At 36.2% G+C, this 22,168-nt stretch overlaps 1 protein-coding gene across 2 annotated transcripts in view; it reads left to right on the top strand.

The window, feature by feature from the left end:
• The window catches only part of TTC6 (tetratricopeptide repeat domain 6), a 180,551-nt gene that overhangs the window by 153,111 nt on the left and 5,272 nt on the right, over positions 1 to 22,168 (top strand). For both annotated transcript variants that reach the window (XM_081829680.1, XM_081829681.1), the window contains 4 exons: positions 4,167 to 4,240; positions 14,706 to 14,916; positions 17,715 to 17,867; positions 18,930 to 19,100. In XM_081829680.1, the coding sequence (XP_081685806.1) occupies positions 4,167 to 4,240; positions 14,706 to 14,916; positions 17,715 to 17,867; positions 18,930 to 19,100 (609 nt within the window). The remainder of the gene's footprint in view (positions 1 to 4,166; positions 4,241 to 14,705; positions 14,917 to 17,714; positions 17,868 to 18,929; positions 19,101 to 22,168) is intronic.

Below are 22,168 nucleotides of genomic sequence, written 5' to 3'. Positions count from 1 at the left end.
TACCACTTAGTACTTAACAAAATCTTTCAGCTAGGAAGTAGTGGGGCAAGATTTGAACTCAGATCTTTCTTGATTCCAAATCCTATGTTCTTTCTCACAAGGCAAGTACCTGGCATTGGCCATAAAGTCATGGAGATCACTAAGACAGAGGAGCTCATGGTCTAGTGGGAATCATTATTAACCCTTCCCTTTCTTTACCCCACATCTAAATCACGAGCAAGTCCAGTCAGCTCTACCATCAAAGCATATTTTGAATTCATCACTTCTCATTTTTGCCACTGCTATCCTCCTAATTCAAGCCTCAACCATCTCTCCCCGGGACTACTGTAGTAGCTTCTTAACTGGCCTCTCTGCATTTGCTCTTGTTCCTCTGCATGCTGTTCTTTACACAGCAGCCAGGGAGACCTCTTAAAAACATAAAGAGGATCGAGTTATTCCTTTGCTTAAAACCTTCCATTGGCTTCCCGTAACATCTAGAATAAAATCTGAATTCTTGACTATGCCAGCCAAGACCCTACATGATCTGACTGTTGTCCACTGATCTGCCTTCATTGTCAAATGTTCTTCTTTTCTTCACTCAGGTCACCCCACTCTGGCCTTTTGCTATTCCTTGGAAATGCCAGGCTCTCTTCCTGCCTCAGAGTCGTCATTCAAGCTATTCCCTAAGCATAGAACACTCTTCCCACTGATCTGTGTGTGGTCCATACCCTCCTTTCCTTTCAGATTTCTGCCCAAATGTGGCCTCCTTAGTCAAAAAGACCATAGATTGATTAAAATGGAATTTTTTAAAAAAATAAAAATAACTCAAAATAAGTCTGGAAAGGGAAAACAGAGGAAACCAGCAGAAAACAAAAAATAAAATTTAGACCTAAATCTAACCCTATTAGTATTTACATTAAATAGAAATGGTCAAAATATACCAATTAAAATAATGAGGAGGTCAGATTGGAATTTTTAAAAAGCCCTAACTATAGGGGTGCCTGAGTAGCACAGTTAAGTGCTTGACTCGGTTTCAGCTCAGGTCTTGATCTCAGGGTTGTGAAATTGAGCCCCGAGTCAGGTTCCACGCTTAGCATGGAGTCTGCTTAAGACTCTCTCTCCCTCTCCCTCTACCCCTCCCCACATCCCTCTCTCTCAAATAAATAAATAAATCTTAAAAAAAAAAAAAGCCCTAGCTATATTCTGGCTGTAGGAAACATACTTTAAATATAATGATATAGATAGATAAAAGTAAAAGGCTAAGAAAAAAAGCATGCCCTGCAAACACTAATTAAAAATTAAAAAAAGATTTTTTTCTCAATGTAAAGTAAAAAATACTAATTTGAAGCATTAAATTAAAAAAAAAAAGATGCAGGTTGAGGAAGAACCAGTGAAAGAATGTAAGACTTAATAATAAGAGGGCTAGATAAACAACCAAGGAAAGCAGAGTCTTAAAACCTATCTAGGGAAATTTTTTTAGTGGGAGTGATTGATAAATAGTGTGGTTAAGTAGGAGAAATACTGAAAACCCATTAATTAATTGAAAGTTGTATGTCCTACCTTCATAGGAACACGTTGACCAGGAACTAGAATGCAACATTTAGACTGACATTGTTTAGGAAGTTAATGGTTAAGCTGGTTGGATTGAGAACATTTATTTATCTCTTTGTCCTCTTGAAAACCTACCAGGAAAACAGTAAAGGAATAAAAAGGTATTAATTCCACAAAGTTAAAGATAGTGGAGAAGAGCTGTTGAGGGCACCAAAAACTACCACTCGAGATTTTAATACCTCAAACTTAAAAATGAATGGGTAGCCAAGGATCCTACACTTGAGGGAAGTGAAACAGAGACTAAAACAAACAAATGCATTGCCCATAGGTGTATGGGATGGTGGCAAAAGAGGAAGTACATGGAGTGATGGTGTAAGATAGCTAAATATTAGCCTATGTCAGAAGTCAAACATGATACAATACTCATGTTATTTAGAAATTTGAAGGTAGATAGCAGAACAAAACCCAGCAAGCTGTAAAAACAATTATCCTTGGGGAGTGGACTTGGGTAAGGAGAGGGGGAGCAAGAAGGGAGGTGGGGGGTCACTATAAGCTTTGCACATTTTCTAGTTTTATTAGATCCTATGCATTGTATATAAAGGTTACTTTGGATAAGAATAAAAATAGACAACAAATGCCTTCAGAGGCAGTTTACAAATTATAAAATAAAATTGGCCTTATTAAACAAGAATAATGAGTTGAGGGGATATGGGGACATGGCCGCTGTGAGTGTTGACCATACTTTCAAGGAGATTGGTAATGACAAAAACTAGAATGAGAAGGCCATGTGTAGATTTTGGGGAGGGAGGATTGAAGGAAGGCACATTAGGGCAGAGCAGTGAGCCAACGATTAAAGATACAGAAAGCAGCAGGACTATGATGGAGCAAGTTTCCAGAGGAGAGAGGAAGGAATAAAGTCAAGAGCCCACTCTCTGACACAGAAAGTGAGACAGTGTGGGTGAAGGTCTGTACAAATAAATTCATCAGTGGAGGGAATGGGAGTTGGGATTTTGCTTTGTATATGAGTGACTGCGTGTGGTTTATTATTTAGGATCTCCATATCAGAGAAAAGATTCATGCAGATAAGAAAAATCATAAAAATTCTGTTAGCTTTATTCTAAGTAATGCTAAGTCATCATTTATGTCTATTGCTGATAATTAAGGCCTAATTACCATATAGCATAATAATGGTTGTGTATATAAAGTCAAGTTGACATTTGTAAATTGTATCTGATTACAAAATGAAACTTGGTATTCTCAATCTTGTAAGTTTGTGGTCACTTCCCACAACTCTTCAAATTAATAAGAATGTTTGTAACAAATCTCATACTTGTAAATTTGCTTCTATTTTAGCTAGACAATTCTTTTAGGGGAGTTAGCTGGCAGCATATCTGATTAGATTGTATGTGAGTAGACAATAACTTTTTTATTGTCTCCCAAATATTTCCATTTAATATCAAAATATATTCTAGGAATCTAAATGGGGAGTCTGCATTCACAGATAGGTCTATGTGACTAATACCTTCCTCCCCCAGTAGGATCCCAGGGTGCTCATTTGACCCTACTGCTCCCTCTTCCAGCCAGTAGTTGCAGAAAACTCATCCTACCCGCACAAGAGAGCCAGCTTCCTCCCTGTGGCACAGCCTGGGAAGGTTTGTGGAAGAAAGAGGGGAGAAGAGAAGGAAAGGGGAAGGGAGAAGGAGAAGGAGAGGGAGACCATCTATGAAGGTTGGCTCCTCTCCAGTGCCTAAGGGAGGACAGTGAGTGTTAGGGCCACAAAGTCAGGACATTTTGCAGGCTTAGCACTTGTAATTCTCTTAACAACCTCTTCCCCTGGGCCATTCCGGTCTATCTTAGTTGACTTCTCTAACTCAAAATCTTGGGGTTAGAGTCTACATTGTTCTCTCCCAGGAGCTTCTAGGATCCCTGGACAAAACAACACACTTCCCAGAAGTGTGGACTCCAAAGGTAGGAGCAGCCTGAGCTAATCCACACCAAAAGGCTCAGTTATACGCTTTCCCTGGACCTAGGTACCTATGTGTCCTATGACATGTAATGTCAAAGCTTCTCTCCAAGTGAGTTTCCATTTCTTTCTTTCTTTCTTTTTTTTTTTTAAAGATTTTGTTTATTTGACAGAGAGAGACACAGCGAGAGAGGGAACACAAGCAGGGGGAGTGGGAGAGGGAGAAGCAGGCTTCCCGCGGACCGGGGAGCCCGATGTGGGGCTCGATCCCAGGACCCCGGGATCATGACCTGAGCCGAAGGCAGACGCTTAACGACTGAGCCACCCAGGTGCCCCTGAATTTCCATTTCTATCTAGATGGGGAAGTCTCTGGTGGTGTGTGCTGGGGAAAAAACAATAAAATGAAAGCAAATGAAATATCTCATTACACAGAGCGGGGCAAAGCCACAAGAAGAGGGGAGACCAGTAGCATAAGATTCTGAGTGAGTTTTCAGCTATGCTCCATGCATTCTCACTAGCTGTGATACTAAAAGGAAAAATAAAGTCTTAGGAAGATGTATATTTTAATGCTTGTGTTAAATATATTCATGATAGAATCAAAGTTAGAAGGAAGTTTAAGAAAGCACAAAAGATGATGTTGCAAAATTAACAAAAACTTATAAAACTCTTTCAGGATTTTAAACAAGCTGCACTGATAAGCAAGACTAATGTGAGCCTTTGTCAAGCCACCGCCATGTGCCATCACAGGTATGGAGTGCAATTTATGTTGATGTGAGAGCGGGTAGAACCATCACATTTATAATGATAGAAGAATAGAAGAAACAGAGGAAAATGTTGTGGAACTAACAGAGTACAAAAATGGGGAGAGACACAAAGATTCCCTGTAAAGAAATGGGGAGCACACCTGAATGTGTCATTAAATATTCAAGAAAATACCTGCATCATGGCATTGGGGTACCCATTTGATACAAGCCCATTTACTGGAAAGGTCCTTGGTAATATAGAGAATAAAATCATGCATAGCTTGAAATAGCTAAGAACAAAATCAAATTCATTAATTTTGTTCATAAAATGGAACTAACTTTTAAAAAGCCTGTTTCCTGGAAGAGAGAGTGATTTCAAAACATAATATATTTTCAAGAAAATTTTGCATTTATAAAACATAGTTCTAAATCTAAAACTAATTACAACAATACCAGTAAATATCCACAAAATACAATAAAATCTACAAAAAACATATTACTTAAAATATTATTACCTATTTCTGGGGTTATTATAAAAATAAGTAATGGGGCATCTGGTGGCTCAGTCAATTAAGCATCCTGACCCTTGATCTCAGGGTTGTGAGTTTGAGCCCTGTGTTGGGCTCCACGCCCAGCTGGGTGTGAAGCCTACTTAAAAAAGAAAAAAAAGTAAGTTATAGAAGCGGAGAAAAGAATAGGCTCAAGTACAGATGATGATCAGTTTAAAATTTACTCAGATAATATTAGAGTAGATAGATTTTGTTAACTATAGGGTTTACGTTTCTATATATACATTTGGCATCTAAAAATTAATTTCTGGTTATTTTGCTTTTAAAAGCATAGAGATTCAGCACATGAAGATTTTAAGGTAGGATAAGATACATTTGATTAAGTAATAGTTTACAGCATTATTTTTCATGAAACAACAGCAATTAATAGGAGGAGAAATTTGGATGTTCATTAGTTATGTAGGCTAGGCTGTGTAAACATCAAATTTAGAGAATAGTACATAGTTTGAATTATTTAGGAAATAAGCATTCTTTTTTTCCCTTTTAGGACATAGCTACATTTTCCTATGAGAGTCAGACTTTTTATTTTATGAACATAGTAATATAATAACTGGTACTTGTGAAAGGTGTCATTGAGGTAAAAAACCTAAACTGGTCTCAGACATCTAATTTTATATAGAAAGCAAAACATAGTCACACTGTTGTCTATGTTAATCCAGGAACCTTTGTACAATTCATCTCTTTAGGTAATTGTCATTCTTAAAAAGAGATGGAATAATGATGACTGACATGTTTGTTTTGGTGGGAGAGCGCAGACCAAAAATGTCTGAGGTCATTGTATTCTCTTAAAATTAAAAAAAAAAAAGACTGCAAAATTTCTGTCAACCTCATTCCTATGTTTAGCAACTATTAAAGACAATAAAGTTCTCTGTGTGTCAGTTCCTGATCTCTTTTATGAGATGTAATCACTGGGTCTATATGGCAGAGCCTCCTTAAGCTGATACTGCTTTGCAATTCCAAATAACCCAACTTTCATCAGCCGACTGGAATCTCTATTGTCCTTTAATAAAAGTAGAATTTAAATCAACAGTAAAGCCCTGATAACTCACAGTCCCAATTCCATGTGTTTTGAGTTTTACTGAATTTAACAATAAGGAATGTTTGGTGATTGGTTATATTTATTTCAGGAAAAGTATTTTTGCTTTTCAAGGTAAGCTATAACATAAATACACCACAGCAGCTTGGTTTCTAAGTACTGAGATTCATTATTGATGTCTTATAGTGGGGAAAGTAAAAATTCTCCCATTTAGAAAATTCAAGAAAAGGAATAAATCTTTAAATTTTAGGACTTTGATCTTTGAACTCATGGGGTTGCAGACTTTTGAAGTATGCCTTTGTATATCTCTGGCTCTCACTCTTGTGGTTGCTAGGAGACAACATTCCTTAGGCTGAATATCCTACTTCTTGTCCAGTTTGGTCACTAAGAGTGTTATGGTAGAGTTAATTTTTAGATCTCTTTGAGAAAGCCACCTTTAGATGAAAAAAAAAAAAATGCCACAGACGGAGAGCCTGATTTACTCAGAGTTACGTGTCCTATCCACTTTTTACCCCCGAATATCTATTTTACTATTCTTATATTTGCACAAAATATTTTTGAATCTTTGACTCTGCAAGCCACATTCTTTAGTTTTGGGAGGTATTTATGATTTATTTGTACAACTCAGTAGGGCACATCTGGTCACGTATGTGATTAATTTGGAAAATGCAGTGGGCCTTTGTGTCTGTGGTCTCGCTGCCACACTTAGCACATGGTCCATAGTTATGGACACTGCGATGAAAATCATGCACCTTCCTCAGTGATCATATTATTTTAGATTTATAGAAACATTTTATTTTAGAAAAACTAATTTAATATACTTTTATATTTGTAATTGATGCTTAACAATTTATGTCTTGCTGAATATGTATCCTGATATAACATAGATACTTTACCACATTCTTCTGTTGTTTAACTGCCATGTGATTATTAAACAAGAGCTTCAATCTAGGGGCGCCTGGGTGGCTCAGTCGGTTAAGCATCTGCCTTCGGCTCAGGTCATGATCCCAGGGTCCTGGGATCGAGTCCCACATTGGGCTCCCTGCTCTGCGTGGAGCCTGCTCTCCCTCTCCCACTCCCCCTGCTTGTGTTCCCTCTCTCGCTGTGTCTCTCTCTGTCAAATAAATAAATAAAATCTTAAAAAAAAAAAAAAAGAGCTTCAATCTAGGATATTGTGTGATATATACATATTCAAAAAAATGAGATTGCTATTTCTATAGTGGTATCTGTTTCTTTCTTTTCTTTTTCTTTTTCTTCTATTTGTACAGGGGGCTGGGAAGTCTCTGGTTTTGACAATGTCACCTCCTCTGGGCTTGATTTTTAGTCATTGTCAGCTTTGAAGAGCTTGCTAGGTGTCTTTCAAGGTCTCTTTCTAACTTTAAGGTTTAATAATTATTTAGTTAGTCTGAATGGATTAGGTTCTCATTAAACTTTAGTGCTGATAAAAGAGTTAAGATGGCAGAGGAGTAGGGGGATCCTAAGCTTGTCTCTTCCCTTGAACACAGCTTGATAGTTATCAAGTCATTCTAAACACCCAAGAAATCAATCAGCGGTCTACAAAAAAAAACAAAAACTGCAAGTCTACAAGTAGAAAAGTGACCACCTTTGGAAGGTAGGAGACATGGAGTTGACTTGGGGGAGATATAGCTCTGGATACATTGGTGGGGAGGGAGCCTGCTTACAGAGGCTACCACAAAGTATTAGAAGCCATGGAGTGTAAAATCTGAACTTTTAGTAGTCCACTGCCATGGAGGATGTGCCTGGCTTAAAGTGTTCAGGTGGCAAAGTGGGGCAGAATCCCAGGACCGAAAGCATGGTCTGAAAGAATTCTTTGGAAGAATTAATAAGATCGATAAACTCCTAGCCAGACTTATCAAAAAGAAATGAGAAAGGACCCAAATTAATAAAGTCATGAATGAAAGAGGAGAGATCATGACCAACACCAAGGAAATACAAACAATTTTAAGGACATATTATGAACAACTATATGCCAACAAATTAGGCAATCTGGAAGAAATGGATGCATTCTTGGAAACTTATAAACTACCAAAACTGTTTGAAAATCTGAACAGACCCATAACGAGCAAGGAAATTGAAGTAGTAATCAAAAACCTCCCAAAAAACAAGAGTCCAGGGCCAGATGGCTTCCCAGGAGAATTCTACCAAACATTTAAAGAAGAGTTAATACCTATTCTTCTGAAGCTGTTTCAAAAAATAGAAATGGAAGGAAAACGTCCAAACTCATTCTATGAGGCCAGCATTACCTTGATCCCAAAACCAGACAAAGACCCCATCAAAAAGGAGAATTACAGACCAATATCCCTGATGAAGATGGATGCCAAAATTTACTCACCAGGATACTAGCCAATAGGATCCAATAGTACATGAAAAGGATTATTCACCATGACCAAGTGGAACTTATTCCTGGGCTGCAAGGGTGGTTCAACATTTGTAAATCAATCAATGTGATATATCACATTAATAAAAGAAAGGACAAAAGACATATGATCTTCTCAATTGATGCAGAAAAAAACATTTGACAAAATACAGCATCCTCTCTTGATTAAAACTCTCCACAGTGTAGGGATAGAGGGAATATACCTCAATATCATAAAAGCCATCTATAAAAAGCCCACAGCAAATATCATTCTCAATGGGGAAAAACTGAGAGCTTTCCTCCTAAGATCAGGAACATGACAGCATGCCCACTCTCACCACTGGTGTTCAACATAGTACTAGAAGTCCTAGCCTCAGCAATCAGACAACAAAAAGAAATACAAGGCATTCAAATTGGCAAAGAAGAAGTCAAACTCTCACGATCTGCAGATGACATGACACTTTATGTGGAAAACCCAAAAGAATCCACCCCAAAATTGCTAGAACTCATACATGAATTCAGCAAAGTTGCAGGATATAAAATCAATGCACAGAAATCAGTTGCATTTCTATGCACCAATAATAAAGCAGCAGAAAAAGGAATCAAGGAATCGATCCCATTTGCAATTGCACCAAAACCAATAAGATACCTAGGAATAAACCTAACTAAAGAGGTAAAAGATCTGTACTCTGAAAGCTACAAAGCACGTATGAAGAAATTGAAGAGGACACAAAGAAATGGAAAAGCATTCTGTGCTCATGGATTGGAAGAACAAACATTGCTAAAATGCCTATACTACCCAAAGCAATCTACACATTTAATGCAATCCCTATCAAAATACCACCAACATTTTTCAAAGAGCTAGAACAAACAATCCGAAAATTTGTTTGGAACCACAAAAGATTCCAAATAGCCAAAGGAATTTTGAAAAAGAAAAAACTGGAATCATCGCAATTCCTGATTTCAGGCTATAGTACAAAGCTGTAGTCATCAAGACAGTATGGTACTGGCACAAAAACAGACACATAGATCAATGGAACAGAACAGATAACCCAGAAATGGTCCCACAACTCTATGGTCAACTAATCTGGACAAAGCAGGTAAGAATATCCAGTGGAAAAAGGACAGTCTGTTCAACAAATGGTATGGGGAAAACTGGACAGCAACATGCAGAAGAATAAAACTGGGCCACTTTCTTATACCATACACAAAAATAAATTCAAAATGGAGGAAAGACCTACATGTGAGACAAGAATCCATCAAAATCCTAGAGAAGAACACAGGCATAAACCTTTCTGACCTTGGCCATAGCAACTTCTTACTAGACATGTCGCTGGAGGCAAGGGAAACAAAAAAGCAAAAATGGACTATTGGGACGTCATCAAGATAAAAAGCTTCTGCACAGCAAAGGAAACAATCAACAAAACTAAGAGGCAGCCTATGGAATGGGAGAAGATGTTTGCAAATGACATATCTGATAAAGGGTTACTATCCAAAATCTATAAAGAACTTATCGAACTCAACACCCAAAGAAAAAATAATCCAGTCGAGAAATGGGCAGAAGACATGAATAGACGCTTTTCCAAAAAAGACATCCGGATGGTTAACAGACACATGAGAAGATGCTCAACATTACTCATCATCAGGGAAATACAAATCAAAACCACGATGAGACACCACCTCACACAGGTCAGAATGGCTAAAATTAACAACACAAGAAACAACAGATTTTGCAGGGATGTAGAGAAAGGGGAACCCTCTTGAACTGTTGGTGGGAATGCAAACTGGTGTAGCCACTCTGGAGAACAGTATGGAAGTTCCTCAAAAAGTTAAAATAGAACTACCCTATGATCCAGCAATTGCACTACTAGGTATTTACCCAAAGGGTACAAAAATACAGATTCGAAGGGGTACATGCACCCCAATGTTTACAGCAGCATTATCAAAAATAGCTAAACTATGGAGAGAGTCCATTTGTCTATCAACTGATGAATGGATAAAGAAGAGGGGGTATATATAAATATACAATGGAATATTACTCAGCCATCAAAAAGATGAAATCTTGCCATTTGCATGACATGTATGGAGCTAGAGTGTATTATGCTAAGCAAAATAAGTCAGTCAGAGAAAGACAAATACCATATGCTCTCACTCATATGTGGAATTTAAGAAACAAACCAGATGAACATATGGGAAGGGGGAAAAAAGGGGAGAGAGAAACAAACCATAAGAGACTCTTATGATAGAGAACAAAGTGAGGCTTGATGGAGGGAGGTGGGTGGGGGATGGGCTAGATGGGTGATGAGTATTAAGGAGGGCACTTGTGATGAGCAGTGGGTGTTGTATGGAAGTGAGGAACCACTGAATTCTACTCCAGAAACCAATATTGCACTGTGTATTAACTAAAATTAAACAACAACAACAACAAAAAACTTTAGTGATGGTAACTAGATAGGTATAGAAAAATAGCTTCAATTTATTGCTTCGTTTTTTCTTTTAAAATTGGTTAGTTTATACAAAAGGTGAGATTGTATTTTATAAACCATATATTGGTGTATGTTCTTACAAAGGATTTTTAATTTCTTTCTGGGTATGAGTGGGGCAATGTGTATGATGCAAATGGATGTTAATATACTAGAAGTATTTCAATGATTTATGAGAAAACTATGAGAGACCTGAGATTGCTGTGGAAATTTCAGTTTACATAATCACCATAGGTATGCATCATAAGTAAATAGTTTGCTGTTACCCATAGATAGAAATACTGAGCACAACAGCCTATCAGCTAAATGCATTTTATATAGAATTATTACTGTCTAATCTTGATAAAGAATTTGTTATGCAAAGCAATCTTGAGAAAGATGAACAAAGCTGGAGGTATCACAGCTCCAGATTTCAAACTATACTACAAAGCTGTAGTGATCAAAACAGTATGGTACTAGCACAGAAATAGACACATAGATCAATGAAACAGGATAGAGAACCCAGAAAGAAACTCATGTTTGTATGATCAATTGATCTACTACAAAAGAGGCAAGAATATACAATGGGGGGAAAGACAGTCTCTTTTTGAGACAGATTCTCATAAATGCTGTTGGAAAAACCAGACAGCTACATGCAGAAGAATGAAACTGGACTGCTTTCTTACACATACACAGAAAGGAACTTCAAATGGATTAAAACCTAAATGTGAGACCTGAAACATGAAAGTCCCAAAAGAAAACATAGGCAGTAATCTCCTGGACACCAGCCTTAGTGACATTTTTTTTTGGATATGTCTCCTCAGGCAAGGGAAACAAAGGCAAAAACAAACTATTGGGAATACACCAAAATAAAAAGTTTTGCACAGCAAAAGAAACCATGAACAAAAAGAAAAGGCAGAGAATGGGAGAATGAATGGGAGAAGATATTTGCAATGATATATCTGATAAGGGGTTAATATCTAAAATATATAAAGAATTTATACAACTCAACACCAACCCCCCCCAAATAATTAGACTAAAATGGGCAGAGAACCTGTATAGACATTTTTCCAAAGAAAACATACAGATGGCAACAGGTACATGAAAAGATGCTCGACATCACTGATCATCAGGGAAATGCAAATTAAAACCACAAGGAGAAATCACCTCACACCAGTCAGAATAGCTAGTACCAAAAAGACAAGAAATAGCAAGTGTTGGTGAGGATGTGGAGAAAAGGGAACCTTTGTGGTACACTGTTGAGAATATAAATTGGTGCAACCAGTGTGGAAAACATTAAGGAGTGTCCTTAAAAAATTAAAAATAGAAATACTGTATGATCCAGTAATTCCATTAATTTACCCAAAGAAAACAAAAATACTAATTGGAAAAGATCTATGCAACTGTGTGTTTATTGTGGCATTATTTATAACAGCCAAGATATGGAAGTAACATAAGTGCCCTTGGACAGATGAATGGATAAAGATAGGGCACACACACACACACACACACACAAGCGTGCGCACGTGTGCCCGTGCATGCACACAATGGAATTACTCAGCCATAAAAAAGAATGAGATCTTGCCATTTGCAACAACATAATGGACCTAGAGGGTATTATGCTAAGTGCAATAGATCAGAGAAAGGCAAAAACTGTATGATTTCACTTAAATGTGGAAATTGAACAAACAAAACAAATGAGCAAACAAAAACAGAAACAGGCTCATCAATACAGAGAACAGGTTGGTGGTTGCCAGCGAGGACAGGGGTGGGGAAAGGGGAAAATAGGTGAAAGGGATTGAGAGGTACAGAGGAAAAGATCTCTGTAAACAGAACACAACCTCAGGCCTTATTACCCTTATTTAGCAAACTCTCACCTCTCCAATAGTGCCAGTTATCAGGAGAGAAGCACAATTTCACTGTAAGCTACTGAGGGAAGTAAACCTGTGTTTTCTTAGTAACAATCCACAGAGAATTTGGTAGATAAACTGCCTCGTATATGTGAATGTTCACTTTCCGCCTGTTTGAATTATCAGAAGCCAAGCGTTCCTGGATTCACTGCGGATTCTTGCACAATCTTCAGGCTGAACACTTGATGCACCACCTTTGGGTAGTGTTTGCCAAAACATGGAGTAAATATCATAATCACCTCAATTATTCTTCATGGCTTAGGCATTAAAAAATATTCAATCACATTGCGAGAAATTGAAGTCCAGTCCTCAGGTTCAGTTTTCTGCAGACTACTGTAGTATCCAACTCCAATAGTTGTTTATTGTTATGGTTGCTTTCTGTTTATGGTATGAAATATTAATTTTCTATTTATGGGATTGAAATTAAGTTGTCTTTTGAAATAAATTGAGTTAAGTAGAACAGTGATTTGACTTAGAGAAAAATATTCAGTAAATGATAGCGTAGGTAGAACATAGGGCAATTGTCACCAAGGAGGGGCTGAAGTTTGGGAAACACTACTTTAAGAGATATTCCTGCATAATATCTAGGAGATGACAGTCTCTAGAACAGTTTCCCTTGTTTCCATGTATTTTATAAAGGAAAAATTAGCAAAGTAGTGATGCATCTTATTAAATTTTGAAACCTTTTTGAGAAGTGATGGCGAGGATGGGAAGAAGATGATAATCTTTATTGAGAGTTTCTTTGCTAAATGGTTTTCATGCGTGCTCATTTGTTTCTCATAACAACTTTGAAAAATTAGTATTAATCTGCACATTCAGGTTTAGGTCTGAGCTTCACTCCTTCCTTCTGACTACCCTGTTGAGATATCAAATCTTGTGTGCCAACTGCAGCAGGTATGGTAAAGGTGAAGAATGTGAGGTACAAATGACTGTGTGGAAAAGCATGAAGTTTGGAGTTATGGTTTACCTGAGTCTGAATCCTAGATATGGACACTGCTGAGCCTCACTATGCCGTTTACTGTGTTATTTACTGTGTGCAAACTTTTTCTGAGCCATTTTCTTTTAACCTATAAAATGTAGAAAATTATAACTAGCTTAGGAATTGTTGGAAGGACTGAGTGAAATAGCAGAGGTAAAGCATTTAGCACAGTACCTGGTAAGTAAGCAGTTACTCAATGTTAGCTCCCTTGTTCTAGTTTTTAGAAAAGATCCTAGATGTTCTCCGTGTCTGTTGAGACTGAATGTAGTTATCAGATACACATATAAAATGGAAAAGTGACTCTCTCCGCCCATGAACAAATATCTGATTCGTTCTCTAGCCCTCACCCCACCACAAGAGAATAATTAAGGATGAGAGATAGAGTTACCATTCGGTCACATCTATTCACAAGTTAATAAATCAAATGCATTTTAACTTTTCTCTTTTCTCCTTTCCTGGTATCCACAAAAAGCGTTTGCCTTTATAAAAGATCTGAAGTAAAGCCTCCCGTGTGATAAACATTTGGTTCCTTTCATTGTATAAGGAAATATTAAATACAGAAATATATTTATTTTAATCTGTTTTAATAGCGTATTTCATCAATAATAGCATATGTTTTTCTGTATTGGCCACTGATAGCTGTTAAAAACAAGTTCAGGAATGCCATTCAGACATTTATAGTTCTGAAAAAAGAACTCTAAAATATCATCCCAACATATTCTGTTATAAAAATGGCTCTTACCTCCCTTTTTCCTTTCACCAAAATCTTCAAAGATCCTGTCAGACTTTCTTAGGTTATATGAACTTACTTCCTATGATGGATAATAAAAATGAAAAGTTTTTTTTTGTAAGGGTCAATGCAAATCTTCATGAATAAATTATCTGAAAAACAAATTGAGGGTTCTAGAGGGCAGGGGGGTGGGAGGATGGGTTAGCCTGGTGATGGGTATTAAAGAGGGCACGTTCTGCATGGAGCATTGGGTGTTATGCACAAACAATGAATCATGGAACACTACATCAAAAACTAATGATGTAATGTATGGTGATTAACATAACAATAAAAAAGAAAAAAATTATATATAGAAAAGGACTTAGAAAATTCACCAGAAAGGATCAATATTTTCATTTATTTTCAGAAATAAAGAGTTTGAAGAAGCTGTTGATTTCTTCACCTGGGCTCTTAAAATTAATCCCTGTTTTCTGGATGCTTATGTTGGACGGGGAAATTCTTACATGGAATATGGTCATGAGAAAGCCACCAAACAAGCACAGAAGGACTTTCTGAAAGCGTTGCACATTAATCCAACATATATAAAAGCCAGAATTAGCCTTGGCTATAATTTGCAGGTAACATATAACAACATGTTAACCCATAAAAGCACCTTTTGGACAAGGGAAAGACTATATTTAGCCCTTTACTGGTGATTGGGATATATGTTATTTCTTTGGTCATGTACATTTTACCTTTCCCTTACTATCAGTATCCAGAGCAGAGCTTCTGGAGGGGTTTATTAGTTCCAGGGAGCTTACCTGTGGACCACACCCAGGGACCTGGCCTACTAGTGAGATGTGGACCCTTTGAACCTGAGTTTCCTTAATGCGTGTACCCCGCCTTACCTTACCCCCACTCTTACATACAACTTTTGAAATGTGCCTGATGAGTTTCACATATAAGAATGTGGCTAACGTTTGTTTCACTAACTTATACTTGGGCCCCATAGGTATTGTCCTGTTGAATTAATGACAAGCTAGAGAGAATAAACAGTGTACGAAAGTTTTGAAGTGGACTTTAGTCATGCAGTGGATCAGACAACCACTGTATAGGGATTTAAGTCATCTTCCAAATGGCAATGAGCCCATACTGGGAAGGCAAGAGACCAGGTGTTTGTCTTTTCAGCAAAATGGGAGAGTGTTACTCTGTCTGTTACCAAGCAGGTCTCTGAGTGATTTCTGGAACACTCTGACCTGACCTATGCACTCACCAACCTATTTGCACTAATAAATATGTAGTGACATTCTTGGAATACAGTGCTAAGTGTGCTATATTTTCCATGAAGAGGAACGGAGCGATTTTAAATTTTCTTCTTTTTTTTAATATTCAAAATTTTAGAGAATGGGCAAAAAATGTGTTCAAATTACCATAATCTGCAGAAATTCTTATTAATAATCTGCAATTAAAGTTGATTTTTTAAAATTTGAAAATGAGTTTGGCTGATCTAATAATATTAATAATATTGGAGGTGATTGTTAGGATTGGTGGTTATAGTGGGATATGCCCAAGAACTCATTAATAAGGGAAATAAGATTTCCCTTTGAGACTAAATTAGCCATCATTGGATCACAGTAGAAATTTACAGTCAACTTGAAGAGACAGGATGACTCCCAAAGCTGCAAGAGCTGACTGCAGTACAATGAAATGTGTTAGCATCATCATTCATTGCATTCAGTAGGCATTTTACTGAGCCCCTAATATAGGAGAAGAAATGCTCTAGACCTAGGGATACAGCAGTGAACCAAATATACTTGATTCTTCTGTAGAGTTTACTACCTAATAAAGAGATGAGTATCAAGCAACCATAGGAATAGTTATTTAATTATACTCGTGATACAAAGGAAAAGGATGGGTTTTAGGACAATTTATAACAAGGAAACCTAGATTTGTTTAAGGGGTAAGAAAGGAATTTTTGAGAAATTAACATTTAAATTGAGTGTGAAAGACTAGTAATCAGTCAGTTAAGAGTTGAAGCTAGGACATAGTGAACAACCCTTTAGAAAGTCTTGTGAAAGAGACAGAGGGCCCAAGTGGATGGAGTGTTATGATAAGAAGTGAGTGTTGTAGGACAGGCTAGAGAATTGGAAAATGACTGGAGGTGAAGGCCTTGCGGGCCAGTTACAAATGTTAATATAATTAACCGAAGCAACAACATCAGATTTTTGTTTTATGAAGATCTTACTTGGTATGTATCAACCTGAAAGAAGATTGAGAAACACATCAGTAGGAAGAAGGATTGAATCAGGAAAGAAAGGACTGAGAAAAGAGAGAGAGGTTCATCCAAGTTCTGCCCAAGGGAAAGAGTAACCATTTGTTCAACAAATACTTAACAGATTTTCCTACTATGTGCCTCGCACTAGGGATAGCGAGGTTAGCTAAAACAGATTTCAGGAACAGATGACAGATATCCCATTGTGAGGCTGTTTGCAGCTTAATATTCTTATATTCCTTGTTTCTCCAATGAATTTGTTATGACAGTGTTGATTTTCGCATAATTTGCCCAGAGGGAGAAGATTTGCCAGTTAAAGAACAGTGTGTAGTTATCTTATTAGTTTTATGCAAGAGTCACTGGGCTCAGTTTGGTTAATGTGAGTCAGCTTCTCACCTTCTGAGATTCTGGCAAGTTGGATTTTTAGCCTATGCAAATAAAGGACAGACTCTGGACTCAGTGGATTTATCAACTCACTACCTTACACTGATGATGTATTTAGTTGCTAGCTGGTCTTCTCTACGAAATATTCAGATACCTTTCAATTAACAGTGCCCCTCTCCTAACTTTTTTCTTGTTTTCCAGTTGGTGCTAAGGTTTGTATAAACAAAAACTTGGTAGATTTGAATGCATTTTCCGTGGAATATGTATAATGACCCTAAAATGCCAGATGCTGGTACAATTTATCAAAATAGGTCTCACACTATTAGTTTGTTCTCTTATTTATTCAACGCATTTATTTTATTATGTTCATTATATATATATATATATATATTATGTATAACTGAAGATTCAATGCCAGGCAATAAATACAATCTCTGCCTGTGTGTGTGGAGTTCAGTATAAACTTTGTGGTGATGATTGTCAGAAGTTTTGGTGTTTCATATGGTGGCCATGATTGTATGTTGTCCAAGACTGGCATAAGAGATGACTCTGACAATTAGATTTGTTTTAATTAATTAAAATGTTAGCATAAATACTCAGAGGTAATTTAGTCAATTGAATGCACTCAGAGTACAGTCTACTTCCTTGTTTAAAATAGCTTAGATTTAGCACAATATAAATTTACCCTTACTAAAGGCTTTATTTGATTAAGTTAGAACCATAAACATTTGTCATGTTATGGACAATTTCCTACTTCAAGTAAATGAAAAATTTTTTTAGGCCCAAGGAAAATTCCAGAAAGCTTGGAATCACTTTACCATTGCCACAGAAGTTGATCCAAAATGCTACTTAGCCTATGAAGGAAGAGCTGTGGTCTGTCTTCAGATGGGTGATAATTTTGCTGCAATTCAAGATATTAATGCTGCCATAAAGGTAAAAATCCACTTAGATGATATTATCATTAGCATCAATTAACACCATTAATGAATAGGGTCATGTATCTTCTCTGTAACTTTTTTTTTTTTTTTAAGATTTTAGTTATTTATTTGACAGAGAGAGACACAGTGAGAGAGGAAACACAAGCAGGGGGAGTGAGAGAGGGAGAAGCACGCTTCCTGCAGAGCAGGGAGCCCAATGCGGGGCTGGACCCAGGACCCTGGGATCATGACCTGAGCCGAAGCCGAAGGCAGACGCTTAACGACTGAGCCACCCAGGCACCCCTCTCTGTAACTTTTTAAAGTAACTTGTAGGGAAAATTATATATATATTTTTTTTTCCCAAGAGATTCCTGAAGAGTTTTTATGTCTTGCCAATTTTATAACTGAACTACATTTAAAATCCAAAATATAAACTCATGATAAATGTTGATTCCTTTCAGTAAATGCAATTTATAGTTTCATGGGACATCAATATTATTTTGTCATAAAAAATGAATGCAAAACATAAAAAAAAGTTCTGGGTTCAAAGGAACTAAAGAAAGAACAATACAAATCCCTAGATTCTTCTGTAGTTAAATGGCAAATAAAACCCTCAGGTTTTGTATACAGTGACAGAAAATTTTCTTTTCTTATAGCTTTTGGATTCTGTTTCTGTAGAAATGGGCAGATTTTGTAAACTTTGAGATGCGAAAAAAGGAAAGAACTGAAAGATAATTGCTACTACTTGGACAAATAAGCATGTTAACTATTTAATTTATTCTCCAGTGTAACGGAGTCAAACAAATAAGCTTCCTGCCAACCATGTCTATCCTTTGGAAAGGAACTGAGTAAAGCACTAAGATTATTTGTTTTATTGCAACCAAATCAACAAAGGGTTGACACTGAATCAACTTCATACCGAGTCCTTTCTCAAAATATTTGCTCTAATGGGGTTTCACCTGCACTATAAAATTACTCATTTCCCACAAGTAGATTTCATAACATTCATTTTTACAGACATGAAATTGGAGATACATACTGTTCCCAGATGCTAAATACTCATACTATTATATTGCAGATCAATACTACAGCAGAATTCTTGACAAATCGTGGTGTGATTAACGAGTTTATGGGTCAACAACAAAATGCAATGAAAGACTATCAAGCAGCAATTTCTCTAAACCCCACGTATTCACTGGCTTACTTTAATGCAGGAAATATCTATTTTCACCATAGGCAGTTTTCTCAGGTAATGAGTTTTCCTTAACATTTTATTTTTGATACTAAATGCTTTCTTTGTTATATAGAATTTCAAAAAGCAATCCTTACATCACAGGCTAATCATTCATTAGCTCTTTTTTAAAAAGTTCTCTTTCATAAGAATGTTTGTGATTATTTATTACATGTTCACATCTCTATGGATTTATTCTCCTCATTATCATCAACCATTCAACACTTGTCCAGTAAACATTGTTCTGGACTTTCCCCAAATGTGGGCCATTGCCTTGCTGTCCATTATTGCCAGCTTCTGGCCTAGAATCCTCTCTCTGCCCCCACTTAGACAAATCTCAGACTTCCTTCAAGACTCTTTTACACTGATGTGATTATCTAACTCATCTTAATTGCTACCTTTCCTAAATTTTAGTCACATGAGCATTTGACTGGGAGTGAGGTGATAAGGATGTCAGTTCTGGTTTTATAACATCTTAATCATTTTAGAATGTCTGAAATGAAAGTATTGGGTTATTAGATGATATTTTTTATATTTTGAATTTATTTTATTTGCACTGTAATGCACTTACATAATTCAAACACAATTTTAACTTTTTATTTATATTCACTCTTTTGTTCTTTATTTTCAACTTATCTTGTTCTTTGCCTGTCTCTGAGTCAGAAGTTTCACTTATTGTCACCCTTTAATTTATACTGTGATGAGTTGTCAAGGTTAGGCCATTTCCCTAAGTACTGCTTCTAGCAGTATCCTATGTATTTCGGTCTGTAATGTTTGTTTGTTTTTTTCCTAAAACGTTACACCTGAAATGTTATTTCCCCTTGGACTAAAGAATAAATTAATAGGACACTTAAAATGTCCAGGTGGAAGGGCTTTTATATTTTCTAATTTTGGAGTTTATTGAGTTTTAATGTGGTCTTGTATATGCCAACTTAAAAAAAAAATGCTCCAGGAGCCTTTTCAAAAAAGAATTTCTACTATAAGGATATAGAGTTAAAAATATCCATATAAGATCTAGCTTATAAGTTATGTTTTTAATTTAGCCTATATCCACACTTGTTTTTCATTTGGTTTATTTTGGAGTGAAAAAGGTGTAAGTACCTTAAAATTAGTGTTTTCTTTACATCTCTTGTAATTTCTACTTTATGAAAATTGCTGCCACATTATTATTTTATACAGATATTCATACGCATTACATATGAATTGTGAATGCATTTCAAATGCCCTCTGTTTCTTTAAAATGGTCTTAGGAATAAATTCTGATATGAAGATCATAACCTCTGATTTCATTTGGTTTGCTTTTGCCTGATATTCCTTTGCCCTTCCCTTTATTTTCAGTTCAGAATCCTTTATTTCAGGTTTGTATCTCTTTTATACAGCATAGAGTTAGATTTTGCTTTAGATGACAATTTGAAAATACTCAGCTTTTAATAATAATAATAATAAAATTTTGGCATGGTTGATCTTAGTTCTGCTATTTAATGTCATATTTCCTTTGTACACGTATTTGATATATTTTATTCTGTGGTCTACTTTAATTATTTTCAAAGGTAAGTAGGTTTACAGTTTTGCTTTAGTGATTACCTTTATAAAAACACCTTTATACTCTTAGTTCCTTATTTCTTTAGTTTCTCTATTACGAACAACAATAAAATTGCCATTTAATCTCTTCTTCCCTTACTCTTCCCTCTCATTCATTTGTTGATTTTAGTTAATAGTATTCTTTCTCTTTAAAAAAATTATATTTTTATTCTTAAATGTGTATAAGCTTACAGTGTCAGCTGGCACCAGCCTTCTACTCTGTCTCTCTTCTCCCATTTTGTTGTGAGTTTCATTATTCCTCCACTGCCAAAGGGCTTAATATTTGCAAACTATTTTGTTACCCTTATTTCACATTTTAGTCTTAGTTCTCCAGTTAAGTATATTCAGTTCTCATCACCAGGCTTTTTGCCAAAGTTTCCCTCCCAAACACTCATTTCTTAGTTGCCTGAAATTGGTCTTCTAGCAGAGTCCTGAGAAAGGGCTCATGAGAACAATATTCCTTGAATCTTTTTTATGTTCATAGCTGTTTGCCTGCAGTGTTTACAACTTAAGGCAGCTTGTCTGGGTTTAAAATTCTGAGTCACTTTTTCTTTCCTTGAGTGTCTTAAGTATTGTTTCCCTATTTTCTGGTTTTGTATGTTGGTGTCAAAAAATGATCTTTTTGATGGAAACCTGATTTTCATTATTTTATCAGTGACTTCTTTTTGTCAAGATAACCAAAGATTTCTTTTTTTAAGTAAAAAGTTTTGCCAAGATATGTCTCAGAGTTGGCCATTTGGAGTCAGTTTTAAAGTACACAGTGTGCATTTTCAATATGTAGATTTCAGAAAAGTTTTGTTGAATTTAGTATAAAAATTTTTTGTTTCATTATTCTCTTCATTGGGAATAAATGCCAATTATTATATATAAGATGCCCTTTGACTTCTATATACCAATTATTTTTCTCATGTTTTATATCTCTTAGTTTTTATTTCATTTTCTTTGCCTTTTTCACATCTCTCCTCTAAATCTTTCCTTTGTTCTCTGAAATCTCTATTATCCCCTGTGGACCTTATAGGTCAGGTTTTTAAAAAATAAATTTTTTTTTCTAGTTTCATCTCATTTCCATGTCTTACCTTCCTGGCTGCCTCATTTCTGAGATCCTTCATTTCTAATTTATTTTTTCTTTTTTTTTTTTAAAGATTTTATTTATTTATTTGAGAGAGAGAGTGAGAGAGAAAGAGAGCACAAGAGGGAGGAGCAGGAGAGGGAGAAGCAGACTCCCTGCTGAGCAGGTAGCCCGATGTGGGACTCGATCCCTGGACTCCAGGATCATGACCTGAGCTGAAGGCAGTCGCTTAACCAACTGAGCCACCCAGGCGCCCTGATTTATTTTTTCTTAAAGGCAATTGCTCCCTTAGCAATTTTTTTCTAGTTCATTTTGAAACGTTATGTTATAATTTTTGTCTACGTTGTAAAAAAATACTTTTTTATCTGGTGAGTTTCTATTCTCTTTCTAAAAATTAAGCTATCATTTTTCATCCTTGTTTTTACAATGAAGGCAG

Source organism: Leptonychotes weddellii, chromosome 9 (assembly GCF_054177405.1).
Source record: "Leptonychotes weddellii isolate Sample4059 chromosome 9, ASM5417740v2, whole genome shotgun sequence".
Classification (NCBI taxonomy): domain Eukaryota; kingdom Metazoa; phylum Chordata; class Mammalia; order Carnivora; family Phocidae; genus Leptonychotes; species Leptonychotes weddellii.
The sequence above is the reverse complement of the archived record's forward strand: the minus strand, read 5'-3'. Positions and strand labels throughout refer to the sequence as shown.